Source organism: Oncorhynchus kisutch, linkage group LG18 (genome assembly GCF_002021735.2).
Source record: "Oncorhynchus kisutch isolate 150728-3 linkage group LG18, Okis_V2, whole genome shotgun sequence".
Classification (NCBI taxonomy): domain Eukaryota; kingdom Metazoa; phylum Chordata; class Actinopteri; order Salmoniformes; family Salmonidae; genus Oncorhynchus; species Oncorhynchus kisutch.
This window is the reverse complement of record NC_034191.2, coordinates 60,530,637-60,551,807: the sequence shown is the minus strand read 5'-3', so window position 1 is coordinate 60,551,807 and position 21,171 is coordinate 60,530,637. Positions and strand designations below refer to the sequence as shown.

Sequence of the window (21,171 nt, the reverse complement as noted above, 5' to 3'; positions counted from 1 at the left end):
TATTAAAAAAGTGTACAGAGAACATCTGAAATGAAAGTGTTGCTGTTTGACAGTAGCCTAGTGTTAAAATGTTTAAAACAGTTTTCTGTAAGAGGATCAATGGAACGGGCAACATGTAGGCTAATAACATGTAATAATGAGTGAAATAGGTCGCCTGTGCAATTATATAGGCTAATCATAATCGAAAGCTTCATCGTCATTATCATCATCATCATCATCATCATCAACAACAATCAGCAACCACCGATGTTATGGGCATACTCTGTCATACTTGGTTTGGATAAGGTAGCACGTTTGTGTTTGGCCCCAGGAATAACAACCTCGGGCTCCTTTATCGCCTCCCTTTTCCACCACTGTCCATAAGGTACGATATAGCGATGATATAGTTTGGTATATGATCCAAGATTCCGTGACGCTCTGAGCCGCGCAGGCTCCAAAATGGGAGTGTTATAATATGCGGCTCTGATGGGGGTTCGGAGAGAGAGCGCAGGCGCAGTCATCCGAGTTATGGTTGAAAACTAGCAGCTATGCCGCGCAGTGTAGGACCCCAGCTAAATGTGTCTGACAACAGCGTTAGAGGTGGATCCACTGAGGAGAACTGAGCAGTGGACAAATAAAACGGAACATCTGAAAAACAATTGCGAATTATTGTCTTCTCCGGATAACTTCCTCTTCAACCCTCGACGAGCCGAGGCGACGATCATTCTTTCCCCGGGCATGCGAGAGAGATACCATCACCGCCAATGTTCCTCCTAGCCTCCGCCTGAGACGCCAGGGATTTACTCCTTGTCCGTTTGTTTTGATTGACTATTAATAAAACAAGCAGAAACAATTAAGGGGCTTCATTATGATTTTGTTAGCATTTCACACTAGAAGACGTTTGAATAGCTTTTATCTAGGGACGTTGTGCTTGCAATTCTTGCTGTGGATTTTATGTGCCGTGAATGGAGAGGAACAACCGTTCAGCGTAGAGGTAAGAATGGGAACGGGGTACTGCTAGCTTTTTTTCACTGGTGGTTTATGCATAATAATTCCTAGTTACCAAGATAAATATGATCCTAATGCATGCCATTTTATGCCTGGGTTTTTGAATAAGAACCGCTTATGAGCCCTCCATGCTTTAGGGATGAAGTTGAATTTAGCTACAACAGCAGACCTCTTTGTGAGTGTTTACGAGGTGCGAACTAGACAGGCTACAACAGTACTGTTCCATTCTGTCCACCTTTCCCTCACACTATTACTATTTTAGACGTGGGAATATGTTAGGCAATTTTAGAAGCAAAGCATGCTTCTATGGTTCAATGGTTGTTGTTAAATACATCCAGCTGATATATCTGGTCACTAACTTTGAACATTGATTGGAATGGTATTATAATGAACTGAGATCTAACTTGTGATTATGTATCCTAATTCAAATATAACTTGTATTTTCATAACGTAGCACCATGGGCTATTGGCTCATTTGGTGATGCCATTGCCTCTACTGCAAGGATGGGAATTGGATTTGTGATGTCCCACACAACCCAAGGCAAATACGAATGGGATTTAGAGAACATTTATTTAAACTCCCCACTTTACAGATCAGGATCTTAATTTGATTACCCTGTTGTAGGAGAAATGTCCTGCAACACAGGAAATGTTACACTTGCAGTATATTTGAGGTTTTAAAAAGGCTTCGGAAGTTTGTAATTTCCACTTGAAATTTTAGACTTCATTTTCCCCGATGAAAAATGTATCAACCCCTACAAAAATGTCCTATAATTATAATCCACATAATAATTCAGATTTTCAGTTGCTGCCGGATTATTTTCCTGCTGTAGTAGCAAACAGGATACATCGGTAGCCTACATATCTAATGGTCAACTATTTATCCCATTGGTTTAACTGCTCGACGCATTTGTCTGTAATATGTGTTGTTTCATAACCTAGCAAGGGAGTGCTTTGTGGATGCTGTAGCCTAATCATTTATTTCAACCTTATAACGTGGTAATGCATTGTTATAACGCGTTTACAGTAGGCTTTAGGCCTACGCAGCCTGGTTTATTTCTGATGTTACACAAATGTTTCTCTAAATATAAAAAATAAATCAAACAAACACAAAAACATAGCCTTCTTTCAAAAGGTTCACGTCTCCCCATCCTGCACCGGGTGCTCATAAAAAGTTCAAAATTATTACCCACTATTCACTGTCTGTATTCTGCCAAGAGGGCGGTGCCAGCTGAAGTTTGGCCGGCACTCCCTAAAATTAAAGGAGGGTGTGGTAAAGTCAAAGTCCATGCCAAAAGTAGACTTTCTGCATAACATGTGTGCCAAAACTATAAAACATGTATAGAGTCAAATGTTAATAGTCAATTCTAGGGTGAGTGAACAAATGGCTCTGTCATTCCTTAATGGGACATAATCCCATTACCAAGCATTTACCCATATACTTACATATAGGATGAATTATAGGATCTCTATGCATTTGGCATGTTAACACTGCTAATAGAAGATTTACATCCACATGACTTGCAAGCGCAACATATACAAACCTGTGAAGATGAAAAACAGATGCTACCGGTCATGCAGTAATAGATGTCAAAGCCAACATGACAAGGGGGCTGGGGCCCTCCCTCTCCCCCCACCTCATATCTGCATTCCAAATGGCACCCTACTCCCTACATAGGCCACTACTTATGACCAAAGCCCTCCCTATGGGCCCTGGTCAGAAGTGGTGCACTTTAAAGGGAACGGGGTGCCATTTAGGAAGCAGTCATGTCTTGGTGCACGGTCAAAAGCATAGCCAGGAGCCTGAAACTGAAGAACCTTGATCATTGTGATCTGGCTTCAGATCAGATCAGATGGCTGAGAGCATATTGTAATGCAAATACATTGAGCTTTCAGTCCCTTCTTTCTGCCGTCAGTGCATGGAGAGAAGGCTAACAGATCAACTGCATTATAAAGCAGGAAGGAAATGTTTGTCATTCCACAGCTAAATACATTTGTGTGACCTTACAAAGCTCAATAGGTATATTATTCTATTTGCACTAAGATGAAACCTTTTCCTTTGTTGAAAATTCACAACACAATGAATGGGTATTGGAATATAAGCTCATACAGTGTAGAGTGTGTGGTGTTTATTGTTACGCGAGGAAGTGAACGAGAACCAAAATACTATGATTCATATCCCTAAATCCCTCTGATACTAAAAAATGGTTGTTGGTCTGGTGTACTGTGGTGAATCTGTATGGTTTGGTCAGTACAGGGTGGGTCTGGCAGCCTGTCTCTCCTGCAACTCTTTATACACACACAGACACACACACACACACACACACACACACACACACACACACACACACACACACACACACACACACACACACACACACACACACACACACACACACACACACACACACACACACACACACACACACATAGGTCACAGAGGACAATAAAATATGACGGTTGACATAAACCTGCTGCTCTGTAATTGGTGGTCAGACTATTTTCAAGAGAAATCCTCACTGGGTTTGGAGGAGAGTTTAATAATGGTCCCAACGTCCTGTATCTGGTTGGTTGTTAGTTGAGAGTCCTATAACCCCAGAGAGGCCTGAACTTGAACTTGCTCACGTCTTCTCCAATGCAGCAGGCATTGTACAGTATTTATTTAGCCGAGCATTTCTGAACATTTTCACTCTTTTGGTCCGTCTCCCACTCTGCTAAAAAGCAATTTCCCCCACATTAGTCTGCCCTTGTTATAATGGAAGAGAGAGAACCAAATTATGTTGTTTATTTTTTTTATGGTTTCGTGTCTTTTCAAGTGGCATGTTTCCCATTGGATAATCAAAAATATGTGTGGAGGAGACATCATTAACATTTGCGATGGACAAAGGAAGCATTGGGTACTGTGTCTGTCAGTAAAGTGACATATCTAGTGGTACATTATTGTTATGCATGTAAACCAAACTAGAACTATAGACACAAAGTAATTACAGTGAGACAATGGATTTTTAAGCTTATTTCCCTGTCTGTGTCTGGGACTGGTAAGGTATAGACATGTATAAGAATCATTCCTCTGACTGTAGGCTACAGTACCACAGTGATGTTATCTGGGTTGTATTCACTCGGCACAAAACGGAAGCAAAAGGGCCAACATGGGGAGGAGGGACTACCTGAACTTGACCAATAACAAACGGTTGTTTTCATTTTCTGTTGCAAAGCATTTGCTACAGTGTCCAGTAATGAATATGACCCTGGTGGAGAGAGACTAAAAGGAATCAGAGTGTACTGATCCAACAAGCATACACGTCATTGCCTTACGTGAAACAAAGTCAAGTTGAACTACTTTATGTTCAAGGTCGTTGTTTCTCTGTAGGGTAAATGGTAAAAAATCGAATTGCTGGCATGGTACTTGATATATTTAGCCCTCTACTCTATGGTATATTTGTGTGTGTGTGTGTGTGTATATATTGTATACATTGACAGAATCAAGTTCAAGGCAGTATTTCCATTCGCTCTCATTCAGCACTTGTTTCTTTACTGTAGTCATACAAAAAGACCCGATTTTTCCTGGAAATGAAGACGACATTATTCAATAACCACAGCTGTAACCTTTACAGTGCCTCCGGTAAGTATTCAGACCCCTTGGCTTTTTCCACATTTCGTTAGGTTACAGACTTATTCTTAAATTGATTAAAAAACATGTTGTCCCTCATCAATCTACACACAGTACCCCAATGACAAAGCCAAAACAGTAGTTTTCCCCCCGCTAATTTATTACAAATAAAAAACTGAAATGTCACATTTACATAAGTATTCAGACCCTTTACTCAGTACTTTGTTCAAGTCCATTTGGCAGCAATTACAGCATTGAGTCTTCTTGGGTATGACGCTATAAGCTTGGCACACCTGTATTTGGGGAGTTTCTCCCATTCTTCCCTGCAGATCCTCTCAAGCTCTGACAGGTTAGATTGGAAGCGTTGCTGCACAGATATTTTCAGGTCTCTCCAGAGATGTTTGATCGGGTTCAAGTCTGTGCTCAGGCTGGGCCACTCAAAGACATTCAGAGATTTGTCCCGAAGCCACTCCTGCATTGTCTTGGCTGTATGCTTAGGGTCGTCGTGCTGTTGGAAGGTGAACCTTTGCCCCAGTCTGAGGAGCTCTGGAGCAGGTTTTCATCAAGGATCTCTCTGTTGTTTGCTCCATTCATCTTTCCCTCAATCCTGACTAGTCTCCCAGTCCCTGCCGCTGAAAAACATTCCCACAGCATGATGCTGCCACCACCATGCTTCACCGGTTGGGATGGTGCCAGGTTTCCTCCAGACTTGACGCTTGGCATTCATGCCAAAGAGTTCAATCTTGGTTTCTTCAGACCAGAGAATCTTGTTTCTCATGGTCTAAGAGTCTTTAGATGCCTTTTGGCAAACTCCAAGCGGGCTGTCATGTGCCTTTTACTGAGGAGTGGCTTCTGTCTGGCCACTCTACCATAAAGGCCTGATTGGTGGAGTGCTGCAGAGATGGTTGTTCTTCTGGAAGGTTATTCGATCTCCACAGAGGAACTCTAGAGCCCTGTCAGAGTGACCATCGAGTTCTTGGTCACCTTCCTGACCAAGGCCCTTCTCCCCCGATTGTTCAGTTTGGACGGGCAGACAGGTGGTCCCAAACTTCTTCCATTTAAGAATGATGGAGGCCACTGTGTTCTTGGGGATTTAAATGCTGCAGAAAAGTTTTGGTACCCTTCTCCAGATCTGTGCCTTGACACAATCCTGTCTAGGAGCTCTACGGACAATTGCTTCGACCTCATGGCTTGGTTTATGCTCTGACATGCACTGTCAACTGTGGGACCTTATATAGACAGGTGTGTGCCTTTCCAAATCCTGTCCAGTCCATTGAATTTACCACCGGTGGACTCCAATCAAGTAACATCTCAAGGATGACCAATGGAAACAGGATGCACCTGAGCTCAATTTCAAGTCTCTTAGCAAGGGTCTGAATACAGTATTTCTGTTTTTATTTTTATATATATTTGTAAACATTTCTAAATACCTATTTAAGCTTTGTTATTATGGGGTATTGTGTGTAGATTGCTGAGGATAGTTTTATTTATTTCATCCATTTTAGAATAAGGATGTAACATAACAAAATGTGGAAAAAGTCAAGGGGTATTTTCCGAAGGCACTGTATGCTTACAGACGTACACTGAGGCAATATAACCTTGTGAGCCCACTATCTGGCACTCCATATCTAGCATACAGTGGTTTCCCTCAGCGGGGAATCAGGTGTAAAACTGTTGCATGATTAGTCACAAAGGGTTTGAATTACACCAAGAAAATTAAACACAGAAATCACCCCAGAGAGAGAATAGAATATAGAGATGAAGTATACCTACTGTACCTATACTGTACTATTTCTGATAGAAATAAACTATGAAATCAACAATGACCTTACACCTCAATACAATAGCAAGTGTCTTTGAATACAATGCAATAATTAGCACAAACAGTTAGCCAGCTATGCCAATCTTAGTCCCAAATGCTAAATATCTAGCATGGGGTATGATGTGTTGTCACTAGTACTCACAACATAGGCACAAGTGTAACGACAGAGCCCATTCCTAACATGACTCATGTTACCAGTTGGCATGCCCTGCCTGGGAGGCCTGGCTGACTGAATAATTGAAAGCGGGTGGTGTGTGTGTGGTGTGTGCCTCTGTGTGTGTGTCTCGTACTGCCAGCGGCCAACAGTGTTATGATGACTCCATGGTGGGACCGAGGCCAATGCTGAGGTCTGTACTAATGGCTGCTCAATGGTCAGGGCAGGGGCTGCTTGGTTTGGTGTGTGTTTATTTGTCCAGTCCCCTCACCACACCTCTCTCTCTCTCTCTCTCTCTGTCTCCCCCCTCTCTCTCTCTGCCCCCTCCCTCTCTCTACTTCCTGCTCAAACCTTTCTCTCTTTCATTATTCTCACTTCCATTATCTATCATCCACTCTACTGCTCACACACGCTGCATCTCTCTGAGACTTCATAGGCATACATTGATAGAGGTCGTGGTTAGTAGCAGTTCTGTGAGCTATTAAATCTTTAATGAAGCTGAAGAGTCCAGTGTTAGTTAGGGTAGAGTCACACTGTCACAGGCGATGCTGTCTGTAGTCGTCACCAGCAGTAGGCCTGTCGTGTGTTTTCAGTACTATCCATTGTCGTGGGAACATGTCACTGTGAGACAGAGCCATTACGCCACAGATAGAACGAGGCGCCAGAGGTTTCACCGGATGTATAAATCTGAAGCATCCGGTTGGAATTTCCACTCCCGACCAAATATGGGGATGAGAGGAAGCCCAGGTGCCGACAGTGGGAGAGTATGTAGCGAGATGGATCTGGGCCGACATTCTGCACATTTTGGCATCTTAAGAAAAGCCTGATCTCAATACAGTTTTCTGTTCCCAAAACTAGAATCTCTGACAAACAGAGAGCACTACGTTTTGTAGACTTTACCCTTTGCCAAAGTTTTAAAAAGTTGTTTACAAGGAGAGCAAGGGTGGATTGAGTTATCACGTGCACTTCACAGAGTAGGCGTTCCCTAGCAGAAGTATGCAAATACATAATAGAACGCGCCAATAGGATCTCGCTAGCTCGCGCTTGGCTCTGCCCACCTCCTTGCTTGTTCTGCCCACTATCACTCATTTGCTCCCGTTGAAAACGACACAGATTAACTAGTTATAAAATATCTTTGATTACGCTGTTAGCTTGTTCTCTTTCTTGATTACACTATCATTTACCTAATAGTAGTTGGATTTGTGTGTCTACATAAAACATTTTTTTTAAAGAACAAAGCCTTGAATTTCAGAAGTGATAGAGCGCTCTGTTAAGTCCAGGACGTAAACATTTAGTCAGTATTTCAGAATGTCCACTTTCAAAGAGGATCAGGAAATAATCATTAGTATCGCTAGTGTCATGACCACATTGTGATATTTGTTGAAATTGGTCCTAATAGGGCTACAGCCTAAGTGCTCGGAGCGATCCGTGTACTTAGCGAGCTCTTCAATGGGTGGCTGGTGGGTCGGGCTGTGTTGCCTTGGCGACCCTGGGTAAGGTTGGCACTACTTGCTGGTCGGTTGGCGTGTGTCCTACTGGATTATTCAAGCAGGCCGAGGCGAGGGTGAGAAATCGAGGAGCAGAGAGGTGACGTCAGCTACCCCAAGAGGCCGGTGTCATGTTCTGAAATGTCATTTGTTAAAAGGCAGTCTGCATGAGAATATCTGTTTACGATCTAAAGACGGATCACAGCCACACGGCAAGAAAATCATCATCTCTCCTAGAGTCACACTATTGTTATTTTACTGCTACTCTTTAATTATTTCTTACTTTTATTTCTTATTGAAACTGCATTGTTGGTTAAGGGCTGGTAAGTAAGCATTTCACTGTAAGATCTACACCTGTTGTATTCGGAGCATGTGAGAAAAATAATTTGATTTGATTTGATATACCAGCCATGTGCACCACTGTTTGTTGACAGACACTGTCCCAGAAGCATGTTGCTATGGCTACCTCCTCTTCTTGGAAGTGTGTGTCTCTTCTCTAATGAAGTATTCCCACTGCCTTAAAGGTTAGCCTTTGATTTCCTGGCCAGGCTAATTAGTGAGCCTGCATGATGTGGCGCTAGCTCGTTATCTAGCGATCCACTGACACTACCCAGCTGGGACAGGCACAGGAAGTTCATATGAGTTCACCACTGAGGTGACCAACACACAGCCACTGACAGAGGAGCTACTGAGGTGACCAACACACAGACCATGATAGAGAAGCTACTAAGGTGACCAACACACAGACACCGACAGAGAAGCTACTGAGGTGACCAACATACAGACACTGACAGATGAGCTACTGAGGTGACCAACACACAGACACCGACAGAGAAGCTACTGAGGTGACCAACATACAGACACTGACAGATGAGCTACTGAGGTGACCAACACACAGACACTGACAGAGAAGCTACTGAGGTGACCAACACACAGACACTGACAGAGAAGCTACTGAGGTGACCAACACACAGACCATGATAGAGAAGCTACTGAGGTGACCAACACACAGACACTGACAGAGAAGCTACTGAGGTGACCAACACACAGACACTGACAGAGAAGCTACTGAGGTGACCAACACACAGACACTGACAGATGAGCTACTGAGGTGACCAACATACAGACACTGACAGAGAAGCTACTGAGGTGACCAACACACAGACACTGACAGAGAAGCTACTGAGGTGACCAACACACAGACACTGACAGAGGAGCTACCGTAGTTCATTTTCATATTATACATTATTGTCTGTCACTAACTACCTGTAGCTAGGTGTATGTGGTCATTGTGTGTAGTTTGTGATGAATCTGTGTAATGTGTCATCTCTGATTGGTACATGTTCTTTGTCTGACACTTTTAGGTTGCTCTTTTGTGCAGTTTTGTGACCTTTGAAAGAGCCCAAGTCATGTTGAGGTGATCCACAATGACAGAAGGCCAAGAGTTGCCCATTCCGATTCTATTGAACACAGTTGTTTGGGCCTACAAGCTTGATCATTATCGAGTTAGGAAGAGGAGGACAGGGAGAGAAATACTAGTATATTGAGTGGGAGCCTGTTTGACATGAAAAGCCAAACGCCTGTGCTTTAGTCCTGCACCCTTACATAGACACCGGTGCTAGGACACCAGATCAAGGGGAGAATGAATACTGTATATAAATGAGAAAGGGAAAGAGAGTGTCCACACCGGTGTCCACACATGTAACACTCATCATTTGCTCTCTCTGCATCTGCCTGTGCTCTTGCGAGATTCAAATAGTTGAAGTGGTGTCATAGCGTTTAAGACAGAAGAGAGACATGACTGGACGACTGTACAAAGGAACACTAAATGACTGACGGTGGTACATCCAACCGTCGCCCCCCCTCGCCGTCCTCCCTCCCCGTTCCTCTTCCCTTCTAATGCTAAAGGGTTATGTGATTGTCATGGTTATTGTCCCACAGGGAGATGGGGAAACCACGACAGAGCTGATCCCTCTAAATCAATCTGTCTATGTTGATGGATCTGGCAGATGGCTGTAGAATGTAGCTGGTACGATGGCTGGTTTGACAGGAACACAAGCTTTATGTGTCCACATTTTACTTCCCTGATCTTTGTCCCAAATGGCACCCTTTGCACTGTACTCTAAGAAAGAAAGGTGCTACCTAGAATAGAGGTCGACCGATTAATCGGAATGGCCGACTAATTATGGCCGATTTCAAGTTTTCATAACAATCGGTAATCGGCATATATATATTGCAATCCACGAGGAGACTGACCACCTGTTACGCGAGTGCAGGCAGCAAGGAGCCATGGTAAGTTGCTAGCTAGCATTAAACTTCTCTTATAAAAAACAATCTTCACATAATCACTAGTTAACTACACATGGTTGATGATATTACTTGTTTAACTAGCTTGTCCTGCGTTGCATATAATCAATGTGGTACCTGAAATTGTATCACATCTCTTGCGTTCAGTGCAAGCAGAGTCAGGGTATATGCAGCAGTTTGGGCCGCCTGGCTCGTTGCGAACTGTGTGAAGACCATTTCTTCCTAACAAAGACCGTAAATAATTTGCCAGAATTTTACATAATTATGACATAACATTGAAGGTTTTGCAATGTAACAGTAATATTTACACCTACGGTTACCACCCGTTCGATAAAATACGGAACGGTTCCGTATTTCACTGAAATAATAAATGTTTTGTTTTCGGATGATAGTTATTAATGACCTAAAGCTCGTATTTCTGTGTGTTTACTATGTTATAATTAAGTCTATGATTTGATATTTGATAGAGCAGTCTGACTGAGCGGTGGTAGGCAGCAGCAGGCTCGTAAGCATTCATTCAAACAGCACTTTCCTGCGTTTCCCAGCACCTCTTCGCAATGCTTGAAGCACAGCGCTGTTTATGACTTCAAGCTTATCAACTCCGGAGATTAGACTGGCAATACTAAAGTGCCTAAAAGAACATCCAATAGTCAAAGGTCTAGGAAATACAAATGGTATAGAGAGAAATAGTCGTATAATAACTACAACCTAAAAGTTCTTAACTGAAAATATTGAAGACTCATGTTAAAAGGAACCACCAGCTTTCATATGTTCTCATGTTCTGAGCAAGGAACTTAAACGTTAGCTTTTTTACATGGCACATATTGCACTTTTACTTTCTTCTTCAACACTGTGTTTTTGCATTAAATAAAATTGAACATGTTTAACAATTTATTTGAGACTAAATTGATTTTATGTATGTTAAAACGAAAGTGTTCATTGTTCATTCAGTATTGTTGTGATTGTCATTAAAACAAATACATATGTATATAAATCGGCCGATTAATCGGTATCGTCTTTTTTTGGCCCTCCAATAATCGGTATCATTATCGCCGTTGAAACATCATAATCGACAGACCTCTAATCTGGAACCTAAAAGGTTTCTTCAGCCGTCCCCATAGGAGAACCCTTTGAAGAACCCTTTTTCGTTCCAGGTAGAACTATTTTGGTTCCAGGTAGAACCATTTACACAGAGGGTTCTACATGGAACCCAAAAGAGTTCTACCTGGAACCAAAAAGGCTTTTACAAGGAACTAAAAGGGGTTCTCCTATGGGGACAGTCGAAGAACAGTTTTGGAACCCTTTTTTCTAAGAGGCCCCTATGGGCCCTGGTCAAAGTTAGTGCACTAAATAGGGAACACGGTGTCATATGGGACGCAAGCATTGACTTCTGGCAAGATTTTTTAATAGGTTAATGCTTAAGTAGCCTACATAGCCTAGCCTAATTCAAAGACACAACTATCATAATGGAAATTTTAACAAGACTATTTTTGTTTGTGTTGACAATGTGTTACTGTAATCCCTTGGGCTATATCATAATTGTGACTGTGAGCCCCAGTTTTCTAAAATACTAATTCAGCTTTCTGCAACACTTGTGCTTTTAGATAAGAAAGTTTGTTCTCATAGCCTGAAAGCACATTTTTCACAATGCTAACGGCCAAGGCTACACTTTATTAGCTTCTGAACTAAGAGCTGTGTGTTAGGGGACTTGATTTCATCCCAAAAGACACACTATTCCCTATTTAGTGCACTACTTTTGACCAGGGCCCTATGGGTGCTGGTCAAAAGTAGTGCACAAAATTGGGAATAGGGTGTCATTTGGGATGTAGATGCCTCACAATATATACAACTCCAACGCAGATGTTTGTTGTTTTGGTTTATTTATATCTTTTACATTTGACATAATACTCCTCCACACAGAACACATTCTTCTGGAACAGCACATCGACAGTGGTACAACCACATTTTCAAAATCAAAGCGATTCCCTGCTTTTTACTGTGCTGAGCATTGAAATATATGTATATTTTAATTCCTAGCCAAACAATTGAGCCCCATTTGACTCACAGGAAACACAGTGATAGCGCTTGTGAATATCGGTGGCGTTGTTTACCTAATGTCTAAACGGTGCACTTCTCATCCTAATTTCTGTTATACCCCCCGAAGCACCAGAAAAGTGCTGGGACAGCACAATCATAGATAGTGTTTTACTGTAACGGCTTCCATGTCGTCCAGGAGCTGTGGTCGAAGTGCAAGGAGAGAGAGAGAGAGCGGGGGGGGGGGGTGAAAGAAAGAGCGATAGGGAGACGGAGAGGGAGAGAGAAATAGGGATTGAGAGGGAGAGAGATCGAGAAAGAGAAATAGTCTATAGTACATTTCTCAGGGCCTGCAGATCAGGACAGGGATAGAGAAAGAGAGATCCTCTATAGTACATTTCGCAGGGCCTGCAGATCCCTCATGTGTTTTTCTACAAGTTTACAGTGATGGATCGATCCTTGTCTCATGAGTGTATAATCTGCTGATTATCAAGTGTACCTGAAAGCTGAGGGTTGTGGCTTTCCAATACACTAGCAAGTTATAAAATGCAACCTTCACTGAATCCGATGATCAGTCTATTTGCGTCGTTTTCCTTATTGGGTATTGTACAGTACAGTATGTCTGTTTCTGTGTATTTATAGGTGGTGTCTAGTGTCATTACCTGACTAGTTCACTAGGAATCACACCGGACTGTATCTAGCCTCTGTACCCCCCAGGGGCCGTTTCAGCCCCGAGAATAACTGACACACGGCGTATGTGTTATCGTCCCCTCGCATAGAGAGGGAAAGTTGGAGAGAATAGGCGAGGTTAAAGACGAGGAGAGAAAGGCTCAAAGGACAGATGGAGAAGAGCGAGAGAGAGAGAGAGACTTTTAACAGCTCCCTGTGTTTTAACCCTGGCGTGGACAAATAGGATCATTACAGAAAATATCAAAAGAAAGAAAGAAAGAGGTCATCTAAATAAGACATCTCCCTCTCCCCCAGGCTTTTATGGGTCCTGGTCAAAAGGAGTGCAGATCATAGGGAATATAGAATAGGGTGACATTTGGGACTCTATCCAGCAGGAAGAACACAGAGAGGTGATGAGGTGGTGGAGGTGCAGGGATGTGGAAGGACTGATGACATGTCTAGTTCACACGGAATCCTATCCTGAATGGCTCCCTCTCTCTCTCTCTCTGTGTGTGTGTGTGTATGCAAGGGTGTGTGTGTGATTCAGGAGGAGCAGTGGGGCAGAATAAGCCCTCTCAACAGCTCAATGTCTGATGTAGCGAGTGCTCTGTGGAACGCAAACTAGCCTGCATACTTCACACTCTATTACAGATCACTACCGTCCTGAAGCATGGAGCAGCTGGCATTATCCCTCACGTTAGGTCTGGTTCAAATAGAACAATATCATAGCGTGTGAGTCTTGCTAAGGTCAGCAGTGGGTTGATGCAGTTTGAGACTGAATGTGAGGAGGATGACAACTGTTGGAGATCTGTCCCATTGTCTGTCTGTCACATTCGCCGCTCTTCGCTGGTCTCTCTGTCTTCCTGGATGTGAGTGTGGCCGTATGCATACGGTACGGTACTAGTCCTATGTGCTTTCCTGTGATGAATCAGAGCAATCACAAGGCTTCAACCTAGTCTTTGCTCTATTCCCCTGGCTCCTCTCCTCGTCTCTCCTCTTCTCACACCGTTTCTCCACACAGCAGTTTGACACCTGCCATGTAGAAGACAGTCAAGTGACAAACTGTCACTGCCACTGTGTGTGGGACTCTCTTTACTTCACTCCCTATCCCGGGGTCTTTTGGGATCAGGGAGTCAGTGCATCAAGGATCAGTCAAACCCCTGTCCTGTTACGTGTCAATCACTATATCTGATTGAAATATGGGATGTCAATTTAGACTCTCTGTTGGTAAGACTCTATTCCAAGCCTTTCTCTGTGCAGCTCTCTCTCTCTCTCTCTCTCTCTCTCTCTCTCTCTCTCTCTCTCTCTCTCTCTCTCTCTCTCTCTCTCTCTCTCTCCTCTCTCGCTCTCTCTCTCTCGATATCTCTCTCGCTCTCTCTCCCTCTCGCTCTCTCTCCCTCTCTCTCTTTCTCTCTGTGTCTTCCCCTCCCCCTCTCTCTCCCTCTCTCCCTCTCTCCCTCTCTCTCTTTCTCTCTGTGTCTTCCCCTCCCCCTCTCTCTGAGTGGAGTGGATATGGATTTGAGCTCCAGTATGTGTGAGATTGTGTTTTACTCCAGGCAGGAGAGAAGATGAGAGGAGTGGGTCTTTTTCATGTGTAATGCAGTAATGCAGCCCCATAATAGCTCTGTAGGGAGGTGTGTGTTTATGCTCTGGTTATTCCCTGCTTCCAGCTCAGTGCTGTTGGCTTACTACTCTATGACTGTGTCCCAAATACACCTATTCCCTCTATTCTGCACTGCTTTTGACCAAGGCCCTCTCCTCTCCTCTCCTCTCCTCTCCTCCTCTCCTCTCCTCTCCTCTCCTCTCCTCTCCTCTCCTCTCCTCTCCTCTCCTCTCCTCTCCTCTCCTCTCCTCTCCTCTCCTCTCCTCTCCTCTCCTCTCCTCTCCTCTCCTCGCCTCGCCTCGCCTCGCCTCGCCTCTCTTCTCCTCGCCTCGCCTCGCCTCTCCTCGCCTCTCTTCTCCTCGCCTCTCATCTCCTCGCCTCGCCTCTCATCTCCTCGCCTCGCCTCTCTTCTCTTCTCCTCTCCTCTCTTCTCCTCTCCTCTCTTCTCATCTCCTCGCCTCTCCTCTCCTCTCATCTCCTCACCTCGCCTCATCTCCTCGCCTCTCCTCTCATCTCCTCGCCTCTCATCTCCTCGCCTCTCCTCTCTTCTCATCTCCTCGCCTCGCCTCTCCTCTCTTCTCCTCTCCTCTCCTCTCTTCGCCTCTCGTCTCCTCTCCTCTCTACGCCTCGCCTCTCTTCTCCTCTCCTCTCTTCTCCTCGCCTCGCCTCTCCTCTCTTCTCTTCTCATCTCCTCTCTTCTCCTCCCTTGGTATAGAGATCTCAGGTTTTATTGGGTGCCCTGAAAGCTCCATTACATCAGAGTGCTTTCTGACAAGCAGACGATGTGATAATAGATAACATTCCCACGCTGAAAGGTCATCAGAGGATCTCTCTTTCTGTCTCTCTGCCTGTCTCCTCACTAACACTGTGGCTAGAGGCTGCTGTCTGGCTACTGAAATCCTCCTGCCTGGATGGACACTTGACATTTTTTAGCAGGGGCGCTTTTTGGAAATTATTTGAAGTGCCAACAACTACCAAAATTGAAAAATGGCATTGCTTCTCCAACTAAGAGTTTTTTACATGCAGGGTTATGGTTGAATTTAGGCTATATTACTTTTTCACTTTAATCATATTTGATGGCCGTGGTGAAAAAAGTACCCAATTGTCATACTTGAGTAAAAGTAAAGATACCTTAATAGAAAATGACTCAAGTATAAGTGAGTCACCCAGTAAAATACTACTTGAGTAAAAGTCTAAAAGTATTTAGTTTGAAATATATTTAAGTATCAAAAGTAAAATCATGAAACATTTCAAATTCCTTACATTAAGCAAACCAGACAGTACGATTTTCCTGTTTTTTTTTCAAATTTACAGATAGCCAGGGGAACACTCCAACACTCAGACATAATTTACAAACAAAGTATTTGTGTGTAGTGAGTTCGCCAGATCAGAGGCAGTAGGGATGATCAGGGATGTTCTCCTGATAAGTGCGGGAGTTGGACCATTTTCCTGTCCTGCTAAACATTCGTAATGTAACCAGTACTTTTGGGTGTCAGGGAAAATGTATGGAGTAAAAAGTAGATCATTGTCTTTAGGATTGTAGTAGAGTAAGACTAAAAGTTGCCAGAAATATGAATAGTAAATTACAGATACCCCAAAAAACTACTTCAGTAGTACTTTAAGGTATTTTGATTTAAGTACTTTACACCACTGTTTCATGGTGTGGGTTTCAATGCCTCTTATGAAGTACTATATGTAAAGCCTACCTTATTGGAATTGTACACTATGTGACCCATATTGACCATTTGCTGACCTCTCACCTCTGTGTCCTTTCTCTCTCTCTCTCTCTCTCTCCCGCCTCCTTCCCCCTCTCCCCCCTTCAGACATGGCTCCAGACGTACGGCTACCTTCCCCCTACAGACCCCAGGATGTCGGTCCTGCGGACGGCCCAGACCATGCAGTCTGCTATCGCTGCCATGCAGCGTCTCTATGGCCTCAACGTCACAGGATCGCTGGACAGGAACACGATAGAGTGAGTCTCACCACTTTGCATGTTGTAGGGGATCGGTGTGAGAAAGAAGATGAACATAATTATTCATCTTGATCACAGAATGAGTAGTTATTTTGGGGTGCAAGTTGCTTTACAAATCATTCATCCTGTGCAGTACAGCTTCATTGTAGGTTGAGGTCCCTAAACGCCCAATAAACAGTCACAGACCGTTATAAACATACCTGTGAGGCTGTTCTGATTCGCTGCTTGACATTCCGGAAGAGAAGAGAACAGACGGGAGCGTTTCCCAGACAGAGAGTTAGCATCACACAGGTTAAGTGTCCCGTTTTAATGTGATCAAAGGGCTCTTTTACAGCGGATACACCTACACCAGCAGATCAGAGTCGGGGTAAATGCCACAGTATTACTCTGAACCCAGAAGCCTAGAAAAGGGAATGACAGCTTCAGTCTTCCTGTCTGCCTGTCTGCCTCTCTGCTGCTCGTTGAACCAATCAACATGTGTAGGGGTCCCTAGGGTTGCATCCAAAATGGCACCCTGTTCCCTATATAGTGCACGACCCTTCTCCAGGGCTCATAGGGCTCTGGTTAAAAGTAGTGCACTAATTAGGGAATAGGGTGCCATTTGGGATGCACGAAAGGAGTCTAAGAAGCTGCAGTTTGGTTGTGTTAAAAGGATTAGAGAAACAAGTACCTTTTTTTGCTGCTGAGATCAATTGTATGATGTGTGTATGAAATCAGTTACAATAATGTGGTGGGGTTTGTGATGACGAACCTGCATGCTAAAGTCTCATTTTCTGTTTCTTTGTGCTTCGTATAATGATGTTAGCGATTACACAGTAAGGTGAGGCATATCTCTTATTATGTGATGTGTGTGTGTGTGTGTGTGTGTGTGTGTGTGTGTGTGTGTGTGTGTGTGTGTGTGTGTGTGTGTGTGTGTGTGTGTGTGTGACTTTGTGATAACTAGTATAACTAGTATGTGATAACTAGTATGTCTGTATTGGAAGTAATGACAGGATTCCATTACACAGTTTGTTCAGCCAAGGCCAAGCATACATCCTGTTTTGACTAATGGTGTTCTCGGTTCTTCCTAGCTGGATGAAGAAGCCCCGATGTGGTGTACCAGACCAGCTAGGAGGGGCGTCCAAATTCAGTGTCCGGAAAAAGCGGTACGCCCTCACGGGGCAGAAGTGGCAGCATAAGCATATCACATACAGGTGAGTTGATTGGTTGGTTGGTTGGATGGTTGGATGGTTGGTGATTGGTTGGTTGGTTTGTGATTGGTTGGTTTGTGATTGGTTTGTGATTGGTTGTTTGGTTGTTTGGTGATTGGTTGTTTGGTTTGTTATTAGTTGGTTGGTTGGCAGCATAAACATATCACATACAGGTGAGTTGATTGGTTGCTTGGTGATTGGTTGGTTGGTTTGATGGTTGGTGATTGGTTGGTTGGTTTGTGATTGGTTGTTTGGTTTGTTATTAGTTGGTTGGTTGGCAGCATAAACATATCACATACAGGTGAGTTGATTGATTGGTTGGTTGGATGGTTGGTTGGTGATTGGTGGATTAGGGATTGATTTTTGGTTAAAACAATTCACACAGTACTTCAAAACATGGGCTTTACTCTATGGGTCTGACATGTGCCTGAGGATGTGTCTGGGCTACATGTCTGTGTTCATGAGTCTAGATAAGAATGTCTGACTAGGTGAAGACATGTGACACCCTCTCAGCTAGGCTACATCTGAAAGGTCCCGTGTGGCTCAGTTGTTAAGATCGCGGCCCTAACAACACTAAGGTCATTGGGTTCAGTAGCTACAGGGATCACATACTGAAAAGAGATTCACTTAATTTACTGTAAGTCGCTTTGGATAAAAATGACAGTTTAAGCTACACACCCTGTATTATATTGTCGCTGTCTGATGAAACCTCTCAGGAAATGTTTTAAAACCGCCTTATTTTCCCATTAACGAACGTACAATTACCAAACTTCAGAAGCTGCTTCGAATACCATCTCTTGGTCCTAGAGTACTCGGAAAGTATATTGAGTACATTGCTTTCAAAACATGTACAACAATAAACACATTTGAGTTACATTTTTCATCAGACTGTGACTATACAGTATATTATATTATACAGGTCATTCGGAAAGTATTCAGACCCTTAAACTTTTTCCGCGTTGTTACATTTCCGCCGTATTTTAAAATTGATCAAATAACAACAATACCTCATCAATCTGCAAACAATAATCCATAATGACAAAGACATTTTTAGTTTTTGTTTTGAAATGTTTGCACACTTATTAAAAATAATACAGAAATACCTTATTTACATAAATATTCAAATCCTTTGCTATGAGACTTGGAATTGAGCTCAGGTGCGTCCTGTTTCCATTGATCATCCTTGAGATGTTTCTACAACTTGAGTGAGGTGACCAAGAACCCGATCGTCACTCTGACAGAGTTCCGGAGTTCCTCTGTGGAGATGGGAGAACCTTCCAGAAGGACAACCATCTCTGCAGCACTCCACCAATCAGGCCTTTATGGTAGAGTGGCCAGACGGTAGCCAATCCTCAGTAAAAGGCACATGACAGCCCGCTTGGAGTTTACCAAAAGGCATCTAAAGACTCTCAGACCATGAGAAACAAGATTCTCTGGTCTGATGAAACCAAGATTGAACTCTTTCAATCTTGAGCACACAGCCAAGACAAAGCAGGAGTGGGATAATTTTATGAATGTCTTTGAGTGGCCCAGCCAGAGCCCAGACTTGAACCCGAACAAACATCTCTGGAGAGACCTGAAAATAGCTGTACAGCGATGCTCCCCATCCAACCTGACAGAGCTTGAGAGGATCTGCAGAGAAGAATGGGAGAAACTCCCCAAATACAGGTGTGTCAAGCTTGTAGCGTCATAACCAAGAAGACTTGAGACTCAAATCACTGCCAAAGTGGCTTCAACAAAGTACAGAGTAAAGGGTCTGAATACTTATGTAAATGTGATATTTCAGGTTTTTGGATTTTATATATTTGCAAAAAAAAAAAAAATGCTTTTGCTTTGTCATTATGGGATATTTTGTGTAGATTGATGAGAAACAAAAACAATTTAATCCATTTTAGAATAAGGCTGTAACGTAACAAAATGTGGAAAAAGTCAAGGGGTCTGAATACTTTCAGAATGTACTGTAGATAAAGAAAAAGAACCCCAGAACCACAGTTGTTTCCCCCTAGCTACTATCTATACATCTCCTGTGGGAACAAGTCCTATACTGAAACGGGCTCAAGCAGAGGTAGAATCCCCTCTCGTTTCCTCTCCACAAACTTAACTAGCAGCCTTACTCAACTCATTAGAAATCACATTCCTCCCTCTTTTTATACAACCGTCTGACTTGCAGACAGACAGAATGACAGACATACAAACAGACAGCTGCACAGACAGAATGACAGGCAAACAGGCTGACAGAATAACAGAATGGCAGACAGACAGAATGACAGACAGACAGACAGACAGCTACACAGACAGAATGACAGGCAAACAGGCCGACAGAATAACAGAATAGCAGACAGGCAGAATGACAGACAGACATTAGAAGGACAGCTGCCATGTAAATTCTTCTTTACTCTGAACGTTGGAGTCACGCCTCGCGGTCCTCTTCTTCTCCTCCTTTTTTCCCCCACGCTCCTTCTATCTCTCTCTCTTTCATTCTTTCAACATCTTTGCTGTGTTACTGAGGGGTACTGTTAGGCTGTGTCCACAGTACATCAAACAGGATTACACCCATGTCCCAACATATCATGACTCAATAACGCATATCAGACTTTAAAGCTAAATATAAATATGTGTACAAATTGTAATGTCATTTTTGCAACAGATCAGATATAGGTCTCTGTCTGGCCCTACGTTTTTAAATATAACTGCCCCCATTTTTAAATATAACTGCCCCCATTTTTAAATATAACTGCCCCCATTTTTAAGTATAACTGCCCCCATTTTTAAATATAACTGCCCCCATTTTTAAATATAACTGCCCCCATTTTTAAATATAACTGCCCCCATTTTTAAATATATCTGCCCCCATTTTTAAGTATAACTGCCCACAATCCCATACTTTATGGACTAATCCTTGAGCCTCAGAATAAAAAGGTATTTCATACATTTTTTTTGTCTGCCTTGAAGGATAAATATGAACAGTGTTAATGAAACCCTGATTATAACCTGGAGTCTGTGACCCACTCATGAACTGCAGGGATGCCAGGAAGGAATGGAAGAAAGAAGCGATAGGGCAAAAATAGAAATGGCTATAGTGTGTGCAGTGCATTAAAAGGAATGGATGGAGATGGAAGAAAGGAGAGGTAAAGGAAAATGAGGGAGGGGAGAGTCCTGCAGTACAAAGGGAAAGAGAGATTCAAGGAGAAGATGACATTTTTCACACTGTGTTATTCATCAAGGCAAACGCCACCAAAAATGTGTGTTAATCTCTATACAGTTGAACATACCTGACCATTATATTAGATATTACAGCATATTAATATTAGTACTGTTATATTATATTTAATATAC

General features: G+C 43.1%; 1 protein-coding gene across 4 annotated transcripts in view; it reads left to right on the top strand.

Annotated features, from left to right (window-relative positions):
* Window positions 1–245: 245 nt before the first annotated feature.
* The window catches only part of mmp16a (matrix metallopeptidase 16a (membrane-inserted)), a 92,453-nt gene continuing 71,527 nt past the window's right edge, over window positions 246–21,171 (top strand). For 2 of the 4 annotated variants that reach the window (XM_020509119.2, XM_020509120.2), the window contains exons 1-4: window positions 252–973; window positions 16,497–16,645; window positions 17,451–17,465; window positions 17,716–17,838. In XM_020509119.2, coding sequence (XP_020364708.1) covers window positions 848–973; window positions 16,497–16,645; window positions 17,451–17,465; window positions 17,716–17,838 — 413 coding nt within the window. In that variant the 5' untranslated portion in view covers window positions 252–847. Of the gene's footprint in view, window positions 974–16,496; window positions 16,646–17,450; window positions 17,466–17,715; window positions 17,839–21,171 lie in introns of all 4 variants that reach the window. The other 2 variants (XM_020509123.2, XM_020509121.2) reach the window with 2 other exon arrangements.